Source organism: Sciurus carolinensis, chromosome 17 (genome assembly GCF_902686445.1).
Source record: "Sciurus carolinensis chromosome 17, mSciCar1.2, whole genome shotgun sequence".
Taxonomy (NCBI): domain Eukaryota; kingdom Metazoa; phylum Chordata; class Mammalia; order Rodentia; family Sciuridae; genus Sciurus; species Sciurus carolinensis.
The window spans coordinates 14,318,373-14,338,259 of NC_062229.1; the positions used below are offsets into that span (position 1 = coordinate 14,318,373).

General features: G+C 52.0%; 2 protein-coding genes across 5 annotated transcripts; one reads left to right on the top strand and one right to left on the bottom strand.

Moving 5' to 3' along the window:
* Nucleotides 1-584: 584 nt before the first annotated feature.
* Cnn1 (calponin 1) lies at nucleotides 585-7,270 on the top strand. The gene is made up of 7 exons (XM_047531507.1): nucleotides 585-742; nucleotides 2,707-2,828; nucleotides 5,370-5,436; nucleotides 5,527-5,664; nucleotides 5,832-5,942; nucleotides 6,323-6,469; nucleotides 6,544-7,270. Exons 1-7 carry the CDS (start codon nucleotides 680-682, stop codon nucleotides 6,787-6,789), a joined length of 894 nt encoding a protein of 297 aa, XP_047387463.1. The 5' UTR covers nucleotides 585-679; the 3' UTR covers nucleotides 6,790-7,270.
* Nucleotides 7,271-9,508: 2,238 nt separating this feature from the next.
* Nucleotides 9,509-13,335, bottom strand: Elof1 (elongation factor 1). Of its 4 annotated transcripts, none has more exons than XR_007105858.1 (6): nucleotides 13,248-13,282; nucleotides 12,839-12,912; nucleotides 10,697-10,830; nucleotides 10,468-10,538; nucleotides 10,054-10,174; nucleotides 9,509-9,824 (listed from the first exon to the last, which is right to left on the bottom strand). XR_007105858.1 is itself a non-coding variant. In XM_047531634.1 (6 exons), the coding sequence occupies exons 3-5, from the start codon at nucleotides 10,810-10,812 to the stop codon at nucleotides 10,110-10,112; spliced, it is 252 nt and encodes an 83-aa protein (XP_047387590.1). In that variant the 5' UTR covers nucleotides 10,813-10,830; nucleotides 12,839-12,912; nucleotides 13,248-13,286; the 3' UTR covers nucleotides 9,509-9,824; nucleotides 10,086-10,109. The 4 variants fall into 4 exon arrangements, 3 of the variants coding, with proteins under 3 accessions (XP_047387590.1, XP_047387588.1, XP_047387589.1); XM_047531634.1 differs by having other exon boundaries at nucleotides 10,086-10,174; nucleotides 13,248-13,286; XM_047531632.1 differs by having other exon boundaries at nucleotides 9,509-10,174; nucleotides 13,248-13,277.
* Nucleotides 13,336-19,887: the final 6,552 nt, after the last annotated feature.

Below are 19,887 nucleotides of genomic sequence, written 5' to 3' on the forward strand. Positions count from 1 at the left end.
GGGGCTGAAGGGGACAGTACTGGGGTACCAGATCCTCAGCAGAAATATTGTTATTGCCTGGGTTCTTCTCCTGGGCCAGGCACTGCACTGGGCATGGTGGAGGCAATATCTCTTCTCATCTTCACAACACTACACAAGGCAGGAGCTGTCATTAGCCCATTTTACAGATGTGGCAATAGAGGAGAAGGGACTTGCCTAAGGCTATATATAGACTATTGGTATCTGGAGGTAAGCCCAGGGTGGTGCTTGCTAAACTACCAGGGATGACAGTTCTGGCTCAGGACTGGAGAGCGACAAAGGGTAATGATCTCAGAAATAAAAAGCCTCAGAGACCCAGTGGACAGTGACAGGAACTGGGGGGCGGGGGGAGAAAGTTGGTCTCTGATCAAGCCCCCTTCTCAGAATAACGCAGGCTGCCCCTCTAGGTGGAAACAATGACACAATCAGCTCCCAATACCAAGGCCCTGACATCACGAGGGAGGGGGGTGGCCACGGTGGGGGGGTGTGCCCCGCCCCTTGGCAGGCCCCTGCGTCCAATGGGAAGGCCTTGGAAGAGACCCGGGCCACCTCCGGAGCTTCAAAAACGTGTGAGGAGGGAAGAGGGTGCAGACGGAGCCTCAGCTACTGCTACCCTGGTCCTCAGCGTCACCACTGTCCCCACCAGAGCCCTCTGGTCAGCATGTCCTCTGCTCACTTCAACCGAGGCCCCGCCTATGGGCTGTCAGCCGAGGTCAAGAACAAGGTAAGACTGGAGGGACTGCCTGTTCTGGCCCACACACTCTACCAGGCCAGAAGCCCCTCTCTTAGGTTCCCTGACCCCCCTAATGCCTATCACATATGATCAGGAACCTGAGGGGGAAGAGGGAGAGGTACAGGGTAGGTCTGGCTTTCTGCCTCTTGTGAACATCCCAGAGCCTTCAGCTACTTTGGGGATGCGGGTGAGATGGGGAAACCCAGGCACCCATAACAAAGGTGATCAGTGAATTGCAAAGATCTCCACCTGATCCAAGTCCTTTGTCAACTTCTGGTGTTCCTGGCAGGGACACAGAGGGAAGACTTGTTGGTTTTTCTCACAGCCCCCAGCCTAACAAAGAAATTGAGAACCCTTGACAGCTGGGTTTCCTGGAAGGTGAAGAAAGCGTGGGAGATCAGGAAGGCAGAGGGAGATGGTTGGTGGGGGGGGGGGGGTAAGGAGGGGGCATCAGCGCCCCCCTCCAGGGGTTTCCTAATTGCAGTGCTAGGCAGACACCAGGACACCATCTTCATGCTGTGGATGGGTTAATTGAGATCCAAGCTAAGGCAGGCACAGAATTGGGACCCTGAACTCACCTCCCCATCATAAGCACGCCAGAACGGGATCAGCTTCTCCAAGATAGGGCACTTGAAGCCCTGTCCCACTGGAACGCTCCTAGGGCGCAGCTAGGGCAGCAGTCCCAGCCCCATTTGACAGAGGGGACCACTGAGGCTCAGGATGGCCTTTCCCAGGGTCCCACAGCAAGGAAGAGGGAAGCCGAGATTAGAACCTGGATCAAGGACCCTCGGGCTGAAGGAAGGGGCGGGTGGGGGGCGGGTGCTCTGGCGTGAGTCCGATCCCAGTACCGCCCCCTTCCCCCCAGTGCCGGCCCCAGAGTCGCACGGAGCCGCCGCGCCATATAAGGCGGCCTCAGGGAGCCTGGGCCGCGCTATATAAGGGCGGGTTTGCTTTATAAAGCCGGGCTGGTGGGGAGGGGGGGCAGGGCCGGGGCCAGGTGAGGGGCCGCCCCCTCCCACCTCCCCCCACTCCACCCAGGGGAAGGGGCAGCCCCATCCCCCAGGGGGCTGGAGCCTGTGGCTGGACTCTAGAGATGCGGGAAGGGGGGGACGTGGAGCGGGAAGGAGTGGGAAAGTAGACAGAAGTCCTGAGAGCCTGAGACCCGAGACAGACGGGGAGGGCCAGCCCCGAGTGAGATAAGAGCGAGGCTCGGAGGGGAGACGGAGGAGCCCCCCACTCCCCCCAGAGCCGGAGAAAGTGTCCTACAGGGGCAGAGTTGCAAAAGCCAGGGAACTCACTGCTGGCTGGACGGGGAACTAACAACCCAGAGATGGGGACCTGGAGACTGGGCCAAAGGAGGACAGATGGAGCCGGGGTGGTGCCTGGGAGAGACTGAGGAGAGGGGCATTGGAGAAAGAAATAGAGACCCAAGGCTCAGAAGTGAGACAGAGGCAAGCCCCCACTTCTAGCCTGGCATCGAGTCTGGGGAAGAAGACCTGGGGAGACACTGGGATGTTAGGCAGAGAAGTCTCCCCTGCAAGTTAGTACCCAGAGGCCCCTCTTTAGTTTTCCTCCTCCCCTGCTTGTGGTACCCCCTCTGCCCAAATGGGGTTGGAGGGGGCAGGGCCAGGGGAACTAAGCCCCAAGTTTGGCCTGCAGGGGGAACCAAGAGGCCAGGCGCCACCTCCCAGCTTGAGGATCCAGCTCTCCACCCGCCTCCTTGTCTACAGTCTCTGGTGCCAAACCTCAGAATGCCCGGAATGGCCCCCTGGGCAGGTGCCACCTCAGCCCCCTTCCAGCCCCCCTCCCCCATGGACACTGGGACAGAGTTGCCTTAGTTGGGATGGGGCGAGGAAAGAGATCAGGCCTAGGGAGGCTCCGATTGGATCCGGGAAGCCAAAGGCGTCCTCCGTTGCCTGTGTCCTCACCACCCTCTCTGTATCCCCAATCCCCAGCTGGCCCAGAAGTATGACCACCAGCGGGAGCAGGAGCTGAGAGAGTGGATCGAGGGGGTGACAGGACGTCGCATCGGCAACAACTTCATGGATGGCCTCAAAGATGGTATCATCCTTTGCGAGTGAGTGGCACTCTTGTGGTCCAGATTTGGCCTTCAGCTGCTCTGCAGCCCCAGCACCCATGTCCCTGAAGCCCCTCCATCCCCCTCAAATGACCACAAGCCTGGAGCTTGGCTGAGCACTTTTTAGCTGTTATCTCCAAATAGTTCTCTGAAGGGGCAAAGAATCATTGTGCCCATCTAACAGGCAAATAAAATTGAGGCTCATGGAAGACACATTGTCCCAAGTCCTATGGTGTTACAAGGGAAATGATTCCAGAATCTTAACCGGCATGCTATATAGAGCAGGTTGATTTATGGTCCTCAGTATCCCAGGAAAGAGAAGTCACTATTAAAAGGCAAGAGCAACAATGACTGTTCATCGTGGGCTTGGTGATGGGCATGTGGCATGGTAATTTTTTACTGCCCTCAGAACCTCATTGCCAAGGGAAATGAAAACCCACAGCTCCCAAGCTCCCATTCCGCCAAAACCCTAACATTGGATGGGGCCTGAGCCCAGTCAGGGTCTTTTCTGCATCTCTGAGTCTGACCTGGGACAGGTGACCACGAGAGTCAGAGCTTGCCCTTGAGCTTTCCCGAGGTGCAGAGCTTTCCCGAGGTGCAGACTCTGGAGTCCTAGGTGCTGAGAAGGAGAAGTAAGGGTGCTTATCTTGTTCCACCTCCATCCATGGGAACGAGGAATGGGGAACATGCTGGTGTCCCATCTCATAAGTTCTCCCTGCGTCTCGGAGAGTACAGAGCCAGGGGCGGGTGCAGCTCAGTGTAGAGTGCCTCCTTAGCATGAAAGAGGCCCTGGTTCCATTCCTAGCACTGCCCAAAAAGAAGAAAATGCAGAGCTAACCAATCACTCATGCAGTAAGCATTTATAGACCTGCTGTGTACAGGGCTCTGGTCTAGGCATAGGGATAGTGAACCCGATCCACTCAGATGGAGTCTGATAAAGCTTTCATCCTAGTGGGTGAGACCAAAGAATTGATCAAAAAAATCACGTACTTGTGGATAAGTGCCAAGGAGAAAAATCAAGTGGGGAAGGAGAGTGGGAGGGCCAGAGGCGGAGTGGAAGTCATTTTCTAGAGTGGTCTGGAAGGCCCTTCTGAGGAGGTAACTGAACAGAGTAACACATGAAGCGAGAGAGGGAACTGGGAGATCTGGGAGAAGAGCAGAGCAGAGCAGAGCAAAGGTCCTGAGGTACCAGGCTGGTGCCTACTCAAGCTGGGGAAGTGGAGGGAGATAAAGTCATGGGTAACTGGAGGCCAGATGATACAGGGCCTTTTAGTCATGTAGGGGAATTCGGACTTTATTCTGAAGGCAACGAGAATCCAGTAGGGGATTTTGAACTGGAGGGTACTTTATTTGTGTGTGTGTGTGTGTGTGGTGCTGGGGATCAAACCCAGGGTCTTTTGAATACTAGGCAAGCATGCTACCTCTGAGCCACACCCCCCAAGCCCTTAAATTGCTTTTATTATTATTATTATTATTTTTTTTTTTCTCAGTGCTGGGGATTGAATCCAGGGTCAACTGAGCTATCTCCCCAGCCCCTTAAATTGCTTTTAAAAGGTCATTTTTGGGCTGGGGATGTAGTGCTGTGGTAGAGTTCAAGCTTAGCACTTGCTTTAGCATGTCCTAGGTTTGATCCCCAGCACAGCAAAAATGAGTAAATAAAAGGTCATTCTTGCCTTGCCTGTGATCTCAGCTCCTCTGGAGGCTGAGGCAGGATGGCAAGTTTGAGGCCAGCCTTGGCAACTGAGTGTTCAGATAACTTACCCTGTCTCAAAAATAAGTAAATAATCAAGTAAAGGGCTGGGATGCAGCTCAGTGGCAAAGCACTCGTCTAATACGCACAGACCCTGGGTTCCACCCCAGCATAACAAGGAAAAACTAAGAGGTCAGAAGTTTGTTCTGGCTGCTAGGTGAGGGAGCTGGGAGCCCATGGAAGGAGGCCACTGGGGACTCAGACCAGGGTAGAGGTGGTGAGGGGCCGTGGGCAAGGATGGGCCTCCAGTGTATTTAAAAGGCAGAATCCAAGGACTTGCCGAGGGATTGTATGTGGGGCTGAGAGGAAGACAAAGGGGAAGTCACGTCTAAGGGCTCTGGCGGAGCACCGGGAAGGTAGGACAGAGGGAGGAGGGATTTGTGAGCAGATGTAGATGTCAGGAGTCCTGGGTGGGGGTACTCGATTTGAGTGGATGGAGGGAGGGACGGAGGGAGGACCTGGGCTGCCGGCCCTGCCCACTGCAGAATCATGGCACACGGAGGGCACTGAAAGTTGAGGACACAGATGAGATCACCAAGGGGGTGAGTGTGGTCAGAGAAGAGGTCCATGTGGGCTCCCTGCGGTGTCCACAAGAGAAAAAGAAACCCAGACATGTGGCCACCAACGAAGCCACTGGAAAACCAGGAGATCCTGATGTGGGGACTTCCTGGCTGGCGACCTGAGTCCGGCTTTCCCTGTGGTCGGTTTCCCATTGGTTCTGAGCATGCTCATCGCACCCACCTGGCCTGCTGGGAGCAGCAGGGCTCACCTGACTCCCCTCCCCTTTGTAGGTTCATCAATAAGCTCCAACCAGGTTCTGTGAAGAAAGTAAACGAATCAACCCAGAACTGGCACCAGGTAAGCCCAGAGGCAACATCTCTCAGTCCCTTGCCCACAAGTCCCTCAGCCCTCCACCGTCTCGCCCTGATGGCACCTGCTCTCCTCCAGCTGGAGAACATTGGCAATTTCATCAAGGCCATTACCAAGTATGGGGTGAAGCCCCATGACATCTTTGAGGCCAATGACCTGTTTGAGAACACGAACCACACCCAGGTGCAGTCCACCCTCCTGGCCCTGGCCAGCATGGTGAGTGTAGGGGCAGTGTGGGCACAGGTTGGGGCTGGGCTGGGCTGCATGTGGGGCCACTTGTGCCGCTGAGCCCAGGGCGGGTGACCTGAGGGGTACAGGTGCTGCCAACTCTCCGAGGGGACAGTGCAGGCTGCTAGAGGCTCCCTTGTTGGTCCCCGACCCAGGCCAAGACGAAAGGAAACAAGGTGAACGTGGGGGTGAAGTATGCGGAGAAGCAAGAGCGGAAATTTGAGCCGGAGAAGCTAAGAGAAGGACGGAACATCATCGGGCTACAGGTACTGCCCTTTCCCACCCACTCTCCCTCCTTGAGGGAGGGCATCTGGTGCCTGGAGGTTTTGGGGGCAGGACATCTGGCATTAACTAACTCTAGGCCAGGACCCTGCTTAGCCCTTTCCTCTTCACGTATTCATTCCCTCTGCCAAGAGCCCCTGGGGGCAGGCACTCTCCGTCCCACCCTGAGGCCTGGAGAAGCTTACATTTGCCAGGATGGCCCAGCTGAGGAGAATGTGAACCCCAGACGTTGGTCATATGATATGCCCACTCTGAGCCTCATTTTCTAGTTTGTAAACCAAGGGATGAAGCTCATGATCTGACATCAGTTGCCTCCCCTAGGGAGACTTTGTAATCCTTGGTGTGACTCTTTCTGGTTTCCTAGATGGGCACCAACAAGTTTGCCAGCCAGCAGGGCATGACAGCCTATGGCACCCGGCGCCACCTCTACGACCCCAAGTTAGGCACAGACCAGCCCCTCGACCAGGCCACCATCAGCCTGCAAATGGGCACCAACAAGGGAGCCAGCCAGGTGAGTAGGGGGCTGTTGGTCATGTTGGCCAGGTCCTCGCCATCACCAAGGCCTGACCGCTCTGCCCTCTGTAGGCCGGCATGACTGCGCCCGGGACCAAGCGACAGATCTTCGAGCCAGGGCTGGGCATGGAGCACTGTGATATGCTCAATGTCAGCCTGCAGATGGGCAGCAACAAGGGGGCCTCACAGAGGGGCATGACGGTGTACGGGCTGCCGCGCCAGGTCTACGACCCCAAGTACTGCCTGACACCAGAGTACCCGGAGCTGGGTGAGCCCACCCAAAACCACCACCCACATAACTACTACAACTCTGCCTAGGAGCCCCCCCGGGAGGCTGGCTGCTGCTCTTGGCTGGACCCAGCTGGCTCCAGCTGACCCCGTCCCCATGCATGGCGTCCTCCGGCCCCCTGGCACCTGCCGATAGGGTTACAGTTTGGGGAGAGCAGACTGGGGGACCTGTGAGGGAAAAGGGGGTCATCCTCCCTGTAGCACTGTAGGGTCCAACCTACAGCTGGGTGTCCTCGACAGTACCCAGACGATGCACTGAGCAAAGCTATTCCAGCTGTCCCCCACTCCCTCACAAGTGGGTACCCCGGACCAGAAGCCCCCAAGCCAAGCCCCCAGAGCCCAGGCTCGGCCTGCCCCCAGCCCATTCCCACAGTGGGAGCAAACTGCATGCCCAGAGACGCAGCGGACACACGCGGTTTGGTTTGCAGCGACTGGCGTACGCGGATGTGACAGCAGCGTTTGTGACGCGAGCACTTTTTTCTATTTCACTGGAGCACAATAAATGGCTGTAAAATCACCTGAGGCTCAGAGCTGCTCTGTCCTGGAGCCGTGTGGCCCTCACACACATGTGGACAGCCTCGCTCAGATATGCCCCATCTCCTGCACACACATGCCTGACCCAAGATACACACATGGGCCTCAGGTCACTAGACACAGGAAAGGCACTGAGTCTCACTCACATGCCAAATCCACATACCTACAGTCCTAACCTTGCACACAGATGTGCACTCAAATGCAGTCCACGCTCCCCCGGCAAGTGAAATGATGAACACACCCCAGCCCAACACATGTGAGGCCCTGGGTTCCGCCTCCAGCACCACAAAGAAGAAAGAACACAGGAGTGGTGACGCACTATAATATCCACGCGCGCCCTCCCTGGGCAGGTGGGTTATAGGAGAAAGACTGAGTGCTGAGACTGGCCAGGTGGAATGTGAATCGTGGCACTGCTGCTTGCTGGCTCAGTGATCTGGGGCAAGCCATTTCTCCTCCCACAGTCTGTTTTCTTATAGGAAAATAGGAACAGTGAATCTTGTAATCTTGTCAGGCGAAGCTTAAGTGAAGTGACATGGAGCAGAGTGGCTCGCTGCAGGGTACAGCTGCCTCTCGGCCTCACTTGTTCCCAGCTCCTCTTAAGGCTGAGTCCCAACTGGCCTGTTAGTCCAGGACCCTAAGTCTGTGGACAGGGCTCCAACTGCCTCATGCTTCAGAGGGGACCATGTTCTCCTGGTGAGAGTCCACCCCTCCTGGCTGGAAGACACCAGTCATCAGGGTGTGGAGGAGTGAGTGCGGAGAGTGGGAGGGGGAGCCAGGGAAGTCTCCCTTCCCTGCCTCCTTCACTCCCCCATAAGGACAGGGGTTGAGGCTGGAATGTGGGGACCTGCAGAGACAGACACCAGAAGTCCCTCATGTAGATGCACACAGTCCCCGGGGCCTCGTAAACCAGATTCCAGGCACTTTTGGCCTGGTGACCACAAGATCTGCTCCCCCAGGGCGGGCGCAGGGAAGCTATGCTGAGGAGAATCCGTGCCTGGCCCAGGGCCCTGCCTCCTTAGGAAAACAGCACCATATTAGCACTTGGTCTGTCAGGCCAGGGTGGGCGGGTGACAGGGAGGGCTCTGGGTGTCAAAGGAACAGGACCCCTTTCAGCTGAATCTTGGAAGGTACTGCCTAGCCCAGGGGCCTGTCTACCATGCTACCTAGGTCCTCTGGCTCCTTCCAGGTCTAGAGGACCTTACTTGGGGCACTAGAGAAGGTGGGAGTGCCAGAGAGGGGCTTGTCACTGTACAGTGGGTGGCTAGGACTTCCAGGCCAGCTGGACCTTCTGTGGCTCTTCACTTGTCCCTGCCATGGGTGGCCCGGGAGCTGTCTGAACAGTGCCAGGCACTCTCCTTGCCCATTCCATCCTCTGCATGGCCCCAAAAGTTTCTTACACCCTTCCCTCTGTACCACCAAGGGCTCTGAATCACATGTCACCCACTGCCCAGGCTCCATGAGGCCAGGTTAAGTTGTGGATCTGCCCAGGTTGCCAGGGTCAGCGCTCCTGTCCCTTTAAGACCCTCAGAGGGTCTTAAAGACCTCATCAGCAAACTACACCCTGTCTGCAGTCGTCTGAAACTCCCCACCACCCTTGGAAACAGGTCCTTTCAGTGGACCAGTATGTTTCTCCAGTATCCCTCTCCTGCCCACAGTCCCCAAAACATCCCATGAACTGCTGTTCCCTGGACTTATAAGGAAAATCATGGGCTGTGGAGCCAACCTCACTGAGTTCAAGGCCCAGCTGTGCCTTTCTGGCCATGGGATCTCAGATCAGTGGCCTCCTAGTTCTCTGGCCTGTTTCCCCATCTGTGAACCTAGGGTTGCCTTGGCACCCATCTCACAGGGCAACTGTTGGGACATGGAAATAACAAGCCCTGAGAGCAGTGTCAGGTATAGGGTGGCCTTGAACATCACCTCTTCTAGGAAGCCTTCCCTGATGACCTCCCGCTGTACTACCTCCCATGCCCCAGGGTTTTCACTGTGATTCCTGAAAACACCTGGCCAGATGGGTCTGCTCCATCGGTATCCTACACACCCAGCATTGCCCATTTCACCCTGCATGCTTCATGAATAAATACAACATTGAACAGTTTGAAGGACTGACAGAACCCCACCTCCAGTGGGTGACCTCTTAAGTGCCTCACTCCAAATCCCACCTCCTCTTCTGGTGCTGGGGCAGATAAAGAAGCCAAGACATCAAAGACAGCCAGGATCTGCGTTGGCTGCTTTATTGAAGGGCTAGTTGATTGACAGCTATCCCCACGCCATCCCTTGCCTCCTCTAAAAAAGCAACTCAACATGAAACTGAGCTTCCTGGTTAGCACAGGGGAGCTGGCCTCCTACCAAGGTCCAGCCAAGGGACCTCGGGAATGTGGCTTTGACACCCAGGTACAGGTACTGGGTGGAAGGGAAGGAGGGCGGGAAGTCCTGTTCATACAGGTGAGGTGCTGGTGAGGTGATGAGTCGTCCAGGGAGGTACCACTTCAGGCTCTGGTGGCTTTCCTTGCCCAGGATGTCAGGAAACCACTCTGAGGGAGCCAGGGGAGGGTGGGGGCTGGAGAAGGGAGCAGCTGGAGCCAAAGGAGGCCAGTTTGGGCCTCTCAGGCCCAGAAGACCCTCAACTCCACTTCAAGTCTATGGGCACACAGCTACAGCCACACTTGGAGCCACACCAACTCACACTCACGCTCTCACCCATTCCACACACACTGCCCTGGACCCACACCCTGGACCCCTGGAATGTCTCTGGATTGGTACCCAGCAGGTGGGTCCACGGCAGGCAGGGCTACCAAGGGGGTGGGTCCTCCGTGTTGCTACTGATTGGCTGCCTCACAGGCGTCGATCCAATCGCTGTACACGTCTACTGGTTCTGACAAATCTAAAGTGCTGAGGTCAAGGACAATTAGTGGCACTGGACTCCCTCCGACACCTCTGCTCACATTAGTGTCAGTCAGACCCCTGCCCTTCACCTTGTTACCACATCTAAGTCATGGCACCCATTCTTCTGAGTGGCAGTGGCCCTGCACCAGGTCACCTAGTGGGGACAGAGGAGCAGGGATGGACTCCAGCCCCCTCGCCCCTGGTCAGTTGCCCCTAAGTAGCCCACCCCGGGCAGGGCAGCTCCTACGACCCACCACCAACCCGGCCAAAAGCCCAGTTTTCCAAGGATACATGTGATGGGCGTCTGGAATTCCTCTAGGCACACGGTACAAGAGATGACTCCAGTATTGCGGGCACGGTCCCTGACATAGCATGGGGTGAAGTAGAGAGAATGATGAGCAAGGAGCCCTTGGCGACCCCCCAAGCAGAGGACTGGGGCAAAATGGAGGACTATGGGGAAGGAGGAGAGAGACCTGGGTACCCAGTGGGGGCAGGATGCCTTACCCCACCCCCAACTCACATTTTCACGTCACAGGATTTCTCATGGTTGCAGAAGGGACAGGTGAATTGGGTCTCCAGGGTGCCTGTCATCTTCTTCTTGGGGGGTGGTTTCCGTTTTGACTTCCTGCGTCCCATTGCTGCAGGTGGGCAAACCTGTGGAGGTGAGGGAGGGCAGAAGTCAGAGGCTCATGGTAGCTGGCAGTCCTCTCACTTGATGCTCTAGAAGCAGGCTGGGAAGGGGTCTTGGCAGTGGCCCATGGAGAAGGGAGGACTTGTACAATGGTGTCCAAGCTTCTACATCAGAGGGCTGAGGTTCCCAATTTCAAGGCAGAAAGACAGTTCCCACTCAGGGTGCTCTGGGTGGCTTCTAACCCTGGTTCCCCAACTTACTAGGACCCCAGGCAGGTTACTTAAGCTTTCTGTGCCCTGGTTTTGTCTACAAAACAGAGATAAGGATGCTACCTCAAAGGAGTCTATGGATCACCAACACACTTACTACCTTTCTCATCTCTTAAAAAGTTAGAAAACTACCTCTTCACCCTTTTCTAGTGCCACCCATTTCTCTGCAGGCTTTTATCATACTGAGTGCCTGTGTCCCCTCCCATTCTCTACACTTCTTGTCACCACCTGACCAAGGTCACCAAAGCCAATACCAACAGTCAGTCTCCTCTTTTCAGGACACTGGACACACCGATCCCTCCCATCTTTCCCCTGTAGTTCTCAGGACCCCAGCCTCGCCGTGCCTGCTTCCTCCCTGGTGGTTCCTTCTAGTCCTCCAGTCCTCTGCTGCTTCTTCAACCTCCCCAATGATAAGAAAACCCATGAGCTCCATCTTTTGGGTCTCTATTCGCTCCCTCCACACTCACCTCCACGAAGGTCCCTGGGTTTCACACCTTCTACCTCTCCAGACTCCACCACAGACTCCACGGCCTCCCTGACTCAGACACACTCCATCTGATGTCTATTGAATGTTTCAAAGTAACATGTCCAAAACTGACCTTCTGGCACTTCAATCTGTTCTCCTGAAGCTTTCTCCATCTCAGCACACAGCACCTCCAACTTCCCAGGGTTTGGGCCAAAACCCTTGAATCCATCATCTTTGTTTTCTTTCCTCCTCACACACCTAGTACAGATCCTGCCCCTGCCCCTGCCCCTCTGCCCCTCTAACATACATCCAGAACCTGATCACTTCTCATCACCTCTAGGGTGGTCACCATGGTCTGAATTACAATAATCTCAGTCTCCCTGATCTCAAGTTCTACCTACCACCCTCTAAGTATAGATTCCGCAAAGGCATGGATTTTTGTCTTTTCTTTATATCCTCACAATCTGGAACTGCTCATGGCCATAGAGTTGCCCTCTCCCTCCAACACATATTTAATGAATGAATGAACAGTGAGCAAATCCCAGGAACTCCATTCAATGACACTAATGCTGCAACCAACAAGGGAGACAGGGTGTCTGTTCCTTAAGTTACAGTGGAGGATGACAGGTTTTTATGAAATAAGCACATAAGCAAGAGAAGTTCGTGTATTAGAAAGTGCTATGAAGGTTATTAAACAAGGCTAAATGAAAATTTCTGAGGAGAGGCTGCTTCAGATAACCGAACTGTAAAGAACCCTTTCTAGGTGTCATTTAAGCTGATGCCTTAATGACAGGAGGCAGTCATGATGCAAAAATGTACAGGCAGAGGGAATGGCAACTGTAAGCACCCTGAGGCAGACTATTTTTTTCCAGAGTATGGCTGCAGCCCAGTGAGCAATGGAGAGAAGGGTGTGAGCTGCAAGAGATCAGCTAGATTCCACAAGAAGATTGATTGAAGATTGAAGGTTTAAATAAGGTGTAGACTGGTCTGTAGATCATGTTGTCATCTGCCAGGGCAGTGTGCGTGTGTGTGTGTGTGTGTGTGTTTTTCCTAAGGCCCTGCCCTGGCCCTGGCCACAACAAAAATCATCTCAGGGTGCTCAAACAAGGCAGCTCTCTGAATCTAACCCCAGACCTCCCCCGTGAGAATGTCAGTTCTGCAGGGACAGGTTTTGTTCACTGCTGAATCCCTAGCTCGCAAAGTGCCTGGTACGCATTAAGTATTTAACAACTACTTGTTGAATAAATAAATCTCCTGAATGAGAGCCTACGGAGGGACCCCAGAATCACACTTTACCCGGTGATCACACAGCACCCGCACCTCAGGAACGGATTCTGCCTTGCACAAAGAACCAGAGGTCTCGGTGTGTCCTGTGGCAACGAAAGTCCAAGCGTGTCAAGGGGGAGCTGGAAGAGGGTTGATCTCCGCTCCCTGAACTGCCGCGATACAAGAGGGGAGGGGCAGGCTGCTCCTCCAAGCTCACCAAGGCCTGAACGTCAGCTCCCGACCCAACCGAAGGAGCCAGGCCCAGAGCTGCCCAACTTGGAGGGCTGGGGTCCGGGGGAGTCGGTCTCCCCGACCAGCCGTCCCCCAAGCCAGAGACCCTGGCGGCTGTTCCAGGACCGCGTGAGTGTCCCAGAGCAGAAGAGCGACCAGCCTGGCCCAGCACCAACGCCCGCCCGCGCGCACCGCCACCTGCACTCACCTGCACTCGCCTTCACTTGCTGCAAAGGCCCGGTTCGCTCGGGAGACGGTGACTTCCGGCTCTCGGAGGAAGCGGAAATCTCCTTCCCTCCCAGGTCCCGCCCACCCCCGGCCAAAACCGCCCAGCGAGTAGGCCCCACCCTTCAGCTGCTCCTCTGTGCGCACGCGTTCTCAAATTTCGAGCCCCGGGAGCGCAGTGCGCCTGCGCGACGACCCGAGCGCTTGTGGTTGTTGCAGTTAGTATCGCTCGCTGCTCCTTCTTTCTGGTCAAGTTCCCGGGAGAGACTGTTCTGGTGCTTCAGGACCCAAATCAGTGCTGGGATGGTGGCCTCGCCGCGGGCCGCATCGCTTACCTGGTGGTCTCTCCCAGTTCTAGCCCCAGCCCTTTCGCTTCTCTGCCCACCCGGATCTCCACCTCGGGCACCCTGTTCATTCCGATTACCCAGCCTTGAGTAGTAGAAGGTACCCTTAAGGCTGAATGAGGGTTGACGGGGGCGATTATAAGACGTTCTACTCAAACTCTTAAGAGCATCTGCAGATCTTTTAAAAATTCCAGTTCAGGACTGGGGTTGTGGCTCAGTGGTAGAGTGCTTGCCTAGCACGAATGAGTTACTGGGTTTAATTCTCAGTACTACATACAAATAAATAAAGGTTTATCAGCAACTAATAATAATATTTTTAAAAAATTCAAGTTCAGATTCAGCAAGTCAGGAGTGGAGCCTTAGAATCTGTATCCCTTACTAGCTTCTCAGATGGTCCAAGGACTACACTTTTGAGTGCAGAGATTGGATAGGGACTAGACCATGTGAGACCTTGTGGGCCATGTTAAGGCCTTTATTGGATTTTGAGTTGAGAAGTGATGTTTGTTTTGGGGATGGAGAGTTGGTTCTTGTTTTCACTTTTGGGTCTGTGTTCTAAGGAGCCCACTCTAGCTGCTGAGCGAAGAATAAAATGGTGGAGCTGAGAGACCATTTTGAAAGCCCTAGCAGTGGTTGGACTAAAGATGGTGTTGGTGTTACAGAGCTCTGGAGCTGTCCACCAAACAGGCAACACGAAGGACTCCCTTCAAACCAAATGTTTGCAATCAGAAAGATTTCAAACCTTGCTCGGAGTAACAGGCCTGAGTTTATTGAAGTACTAGAAGAAGGGAAAGGGCACAATCTACGGAGAGAGTGAGTCCTCTCAGAGAGAGGGACATTCCGGTTCCTCCTGCCCTCCAGTTTTATTGGGAGTCCCATGGAAATTTCCAGAGCCCTGCCCAGGTCCACCTCTTGACTTTTGACTGAGCAGGATAACTCCAGACTTTCAAGTCCCTACTGCCGTGACAACTCTAGGTCACTTTGATCCATGCTGACCAGTCTAATTGGAACCTATTCTTACAGATTTTATGGTTAGGGGAAATTAAACTTACCTCCTCGAGTTCTGGAATCTGGTCTCTGTAAGGGTCTCAAAAGTCCCCCCTTCAGAGTAACTTGTGTTCTTATTGGCATTTCGGAGTCTGCATTTCTCCTGCAGACCACAGGTAGTTTGCTGAGGAAAGAAATATTCTGTTGGCTTGATCCAGGCAGGGCTGCAGGTAAATTGCTTTTTAAAAGCAAAAGCATGTGGGGGTCTGCACAGTTGGCCTGTTTTATAGAATTATTTCCTTAACCTCCTGTTCCCATTGCACACGCCTCTTTATTCCCTATCAGTGGCCTGGGGCTGGGGTAGAATTAAAGGAGGTGAATGGAAGTTTCCATATCTAGAAATTTAATATGAAACCCAATTTTGTTTTTAAACCTAGAATAGGAGAGGAAAGACCCCCAGAATTCCCCTAATTGAGGGAAGAGTTCTGACATAACAGATCAATTCAGTCCTTCAGTGCAGCAGAGAAGGGGGCCTGGGTCTCGGAGCCTATGATGGTAGAAGGGGTTGGCCACTCGTCTGAGAGGTTAGGGGAGGCTTCTGTGGGGGCCTGATGCTCAGGTAGAAGCCAGAAGTCTGAGCAGGAGTTAAAAAGGTAGTGGAGTGCCTAGCGAATTTATGTTGGAGTGGAAGCAGAGATGAGAGTCAGGGAGGTCTCCTGTTGTCCAGAGCACCTCAGTGCTGCCTCTTACTCAGAGGAGGAAGGCTGAGGGGAGATGACTGAAAGAAAATGAACAATTGTCTTGGCCATGGTAAAAGCGAGCCAAATGGGAGGCATGGAACAGGCCATTGGAAATGGGAGTCCTGGAGCTTGGGAGAAAGTCCTAGATGGCGTTTTGAGAGTCACGAACTTGTGGAGGTTATTGGATGCTCTAGGGATAGAGGAGGTCACTTGGTGTCAGGGGGAGGGGCAGAGGACATAAGAGGGCTCAGGAGGTGACCAGGAGTACCCACCTCAGACCTTAGCAGGAGAAGACCAGTGAGGTAGAAGAAAGTTGTGTGTTTTTTCCTAGAGGTCTCCAGAAGAAGGTATTTTAAGACGGGGAAAGTGATTAGATGTGTCACATATCACTGAGAGTTTGAGGAAGATGAGGAAAGAAAATTGACCATTGACTTTAGCAAGGGTTTGATTACTGGGGATCTTGATAAGAGCTGTTTAATTTACTGTTCCCGAAAATAATTTGTAATGCAATTTATTTTCAATGAATGGATCTCCAAGATGTCCTCTAGGGGGCAGTGTTATCCTTGGAAGTGCCCTTCTGGAAGACCCTTCTCAGTTCTGGCAGAAACCTGAATACACACAGGATGGGAACACACCACACGTAACCCTGCCATTTACTATTCCCACGTACTGTTTCATACATATTCTCAAAACGCTTGTTTTTAGCAGCTACCCAGTGCAATTCTTCCATAGTCTATCCAAATATTATCCTGTTAATGAACAATCTCAGGAACTTTTAAAGTTGATTTAGTAAAATTCCTTGGATCAACAACATCCTTAATACTGCCTATTTTATTGTGCAACATAAATTACCAAAAGAGGACATTGCTTAGTCACAGAGTGTGTATGTTCTTCAGTATGCTTGAGATCGACAGGTTAATGTTCTTTCTTTTGTTGCTCCTTTTCTTCTTTTCTTCTTCCTTTGGTTAACCCGTTCATCTTTCTTCCTTTGTTGAGATATAATTTACAGACAGGAAATTGCTCGTTTTTACACAATGACATTTCATGTTGTAACCATCACCACAAACCAGATAGTGCAAATCTCCAAGAAAGTTCCTCACCTGCTTTTGTGTTCCTTCCCTCACCTCTTGCACCTAGCACCATCTGCTCCACAGTTTTCATAAAGTCATATAAACAGAATAAAACGACTTGTGGGTTTTAAGTGTGGCCTCTCACTGAGTGCATTACATATTGTGAGATACACTCATGTTGCTATGTATGTCTGCAGTATGTTCCTTTTTTTTATTGAGCTGTGTTCTGTTGGATTCATGTTCTATAGTTTGTTCCTTTCATCTGCTAATAATCTGTTGAATTATTTCCAGTTTGGGATAATTACGAATACAGTTGTTATGATTTATCTCTTTCAGAGGGGAGGGTGGCAAAATATACCACTCCAAAATATGCCACTTTGGCAAACAGATTATTCTGAACTAGAGGCTCTTAAGGCAGTAGGTGTAAGAGGGCCCTCTGACCTTCTCTTTTCCTTTTTACCCCCAGTGCTGGGGATGGAACCCAGGGCCTTGCACATGCCAGGCAAGTGTTCTACCACTGAGTTTCACTCCAGCCCTCTTTTTACTTCTTGAATGCAGGAGATAAACCTCTAGAGGAAAGAATATCCATCTTTTCAGAAAACAGAAGTGTATTAGTCAGGGTTCTCTACAGGAAAAAACCAACAGGAAGTATGATTATAAAAGGGAATTTATTAAATTGGCTTACATGACCAGAAGCTGGATAGTCTACAATGGCCAGGTGCAGTTGGAGAGCTGGAAGAACCAACAGCTGCACAGTTCAAGAGGCGGAAGTCCCAGAACAAGAAGGATCCACAGTGCTACCCTAGTCAGAGACCAAAGCTTCTAGAAGTTGCCCAGAGAATCACTGGCAGAGCCGGCTTTGGAAGAGTGAAGAAGCGAGAGTCCGATATCCTCAGATGATCAAAGCAGCGATCAAGAACCCGTTCAAGAGGAGTTGAGGGGCTGGGGATCTAGCTCAGTTGGTAGAGTGCTTTGCCTCAAATGCACAAGACCCTGGGTTCAATCCCCAGCACCACCAAAAAACCCAAAAAACAAAAAAAAGAGTCCAGCTTGCATCTGCTTCCTTGTTTTTCCAACTTCTGTTCCATTCAAACTGCCATCCTATTGGGTGATGCTGCCCACCCTTAGAGAGGGGCTCCACTTGAGTTCACTATCCCACATTCCAAGCATTCCTAGACACGCCCTCAAGGACACACCCAGAGGCCTCATAATCATCTGCATCTCTTAATCCAATCAAGTTGACAATTCAAATTAACCATTACAGAAGTCAAAGCTGCATACATTTTATTCAGATCAACCCATATATTTCTAGGTATTTTCCCACCATTAACTGTCCTAGCCCACATTCCTTTATCTTATTATATTTTCATAATTTCTAACTGTGTCCAAATCAGTAGATAAGTGTTGGACTCTGCTTTTTTGGATCTTCATTTCCTTTTGAGGGCTCCTGTGTCCTATAGAACTTATATTAAATAAATGTGTATGCTTTTCTCCTGTTAATCTCTCCTTCATATTTTTTTTTGAGAGGTTGGGTACTGGGTATTGAATTCAGGGCACTTGATCACTGGGCCATATCCCCAGCCCTATATTGTATTTTATTTAGAGAGAGGGTCTCACCAAGTTGCTTAGCACCTTACTTTTGCTGAGGCTGGCTTTGAACTCTTTGATCCTCCTGTGTCAGCCTCCTGAACTGCTGGGATTACAGGTGTGTGCCCAGCTCACATTATTTTTTTTTTTTTTTTTTTTTTTTTTTTTTTTTTTTGCGCAGTACTGGGGATCGAACTCAGGGCCTTGTACTTGTGAGGCAAGCACTCTACCAGCTGAGCTATCTCCCCAGCACCGCTCACATTATTTTGTATATGGTCTAAAGTAGGGTTTGGGCTTTGCTTTCTTCTGACCAGGGAAGTACCACTTTCTTTCCCATGTAGTTGCATATCCCGTCAACCTGCATCACATTCATCTATGTTCCTGAATTTGTTCCTGCATGACTGCTTTCTGCTTGCTGAGCTGATAGCATACTACTTTGATAACTGTGTGCTTTGCTGGTTGGTAAGGAGGTGTCTCATCTTCTTATCCATGCTTCTTGGCCTGGGATGGTGAATAAGAAGTAGCATGGTCTCACTCTCAGGTAACATTGTCTACTGGTGATATGAGGATGCCTGTCCCTTTCCCAGCACCTAATGTGCAGAGTGGAGTGGGGAGATGAAAATATACATGGTGGGTCTGGGGCTGGGGCTGGGGCTCAGTGGTGGAAGGCTCACCTAGCACAGGTGAGGCCCTGGGTTCGATCCGCAGCACCACATAAAAATAAATAAATAAAAGTTATTGTGTCTGTTAGCGCAAAAAGACTGGGGCAAATGCAAATTTCACGAGTCAGCCAAAAGCCTTTATTCAGGAATGGAGTCCTGGTTCTGATGGACCCTCTTTCCTGGTGGAAACTAAGCCACTGAACAAAGAAAGGGACAGGGTTTATATGAGTTATTTTGAGAGGTGGTCTAGTGAGCATATCAGTTTTCTCTGGAACTCAGGAATTTGAACTTTTTGGGTTGGGGGTCTGTGGGCAGCATCTGGAGAGGATCTACACTGAAGGAGATTGATGCCTCCTAGAGATGTTACTTTAGGGGTGATAGAACACCTCCTGCCTGTCTGCAGCTGGCACCTGGAAAACCTTTGTCCTGGGAGACAAAAACTGTCAGTGCAGGGCCTTCTTTTTCACTCTGTTTTCCCAGGTCTCCTTATCTTGGGAGTTTTTCACTTTCCAAATCAATTAGTGTCCATATACAACTAAAAAATATATTTAAAAAAGAAAATAAAATATCCATGGTGACTAAAACCAGCTATGATTGTTTGGGAAGATTGAGAAGAGGTGAGACTTGTGACTAGACTGGGGAGCTCTGCCATCTTGGTCCTTGTACTTAGAAGGCTTCTTCCCTCCTTCCTTCCGCTCTCCCCTCCCTACTTTCCTCCTTTCTTTCTCCATCCCTCTTTCTTTCTTCTTTATCTCTCTCTCTTTCTTTCCTTTCCTTCCTTCCTTCTTTCTTTGTTCTGGGAATTGAACTCAAAGGCACGCTACTACTGCGCTACATTCCCAGCCCTTTTTAAAATTTTTTGAGACGGGGTCCCACCAAGTTGCCCAGGCTGGCCTTGAACTTACGATTCTCCTACCTCAAGCTTCCAAGTAACTGGAATTACAAGCGTGCACTGCCACGCTGGGCTCTAGAAGGCACCTTTCTAACAATGGCCAAGGGCTGGTTGGTGCTGTCTCCTCGGCTGGACAGAAGACCTCAATGGCCATTGCCAACCCCCTCAGTGTCCTTGGGTCACCAGCTGCTTGTCTCAGAGCTTTGTTACTTGGCATTCGTGGGAATTGGCACAGAGGAGGGGGCCTGGGTTACAATCCCTTCTCACTCATTCCCCATGTGACATTGAATGTGTCACTTCTCCTTTCTGAGCTCTGGGCCCTGGGAACAAGGACACTGGGCTAA

Excerpts from the sequence above, each read along its gene's own strand:
- Elof1 (XM_047531633.1), bottom strand. The coding sequence starts at position 10,812 with ATGGGACGCAGGAAGTCAAAACGGAAACCACCCCCCAAGAAGAAGATG. Across the intron at positions 10,539-10,696 it reads AAATCCTGTGACGTGAAAAT|GGACCGTGCCCGCAATACTG; the intron begins GTGAGTTGGGGG and ends ATGCTATGTCAG. Across the intron at positions 10,175-10,467 it reads ATTCCAGACGCCCATCACAT|ATTTGTCAGAACCAGTAGAC; the intron begins GTATCCTTGGAA and ends TCAGCACTTTAG.
- Cnn1 (XM_047531507.1), top strand. The coding sequence starts at position 680 with ATGTCCTCTGCTCACTTCAACCGAGGCCCCGCCTATGGGCTGTCAGCC. Across the intron at positions 2,829-5,369 it reads GATGGTATCATCCTTTGCGA|GTTCATCAATAAGCTCCAAC; the intron begins GTGAGTGGCACT and ends TCCCCTTTGTAG. Across the intron at positions 5,943-6,322 it reads GGAACATCATCGGGCTACAG|ATGGGCACCAACAAGTTTGC; the intron begins GTACTGCCCTTT and ends CTGGTTTCCTAG.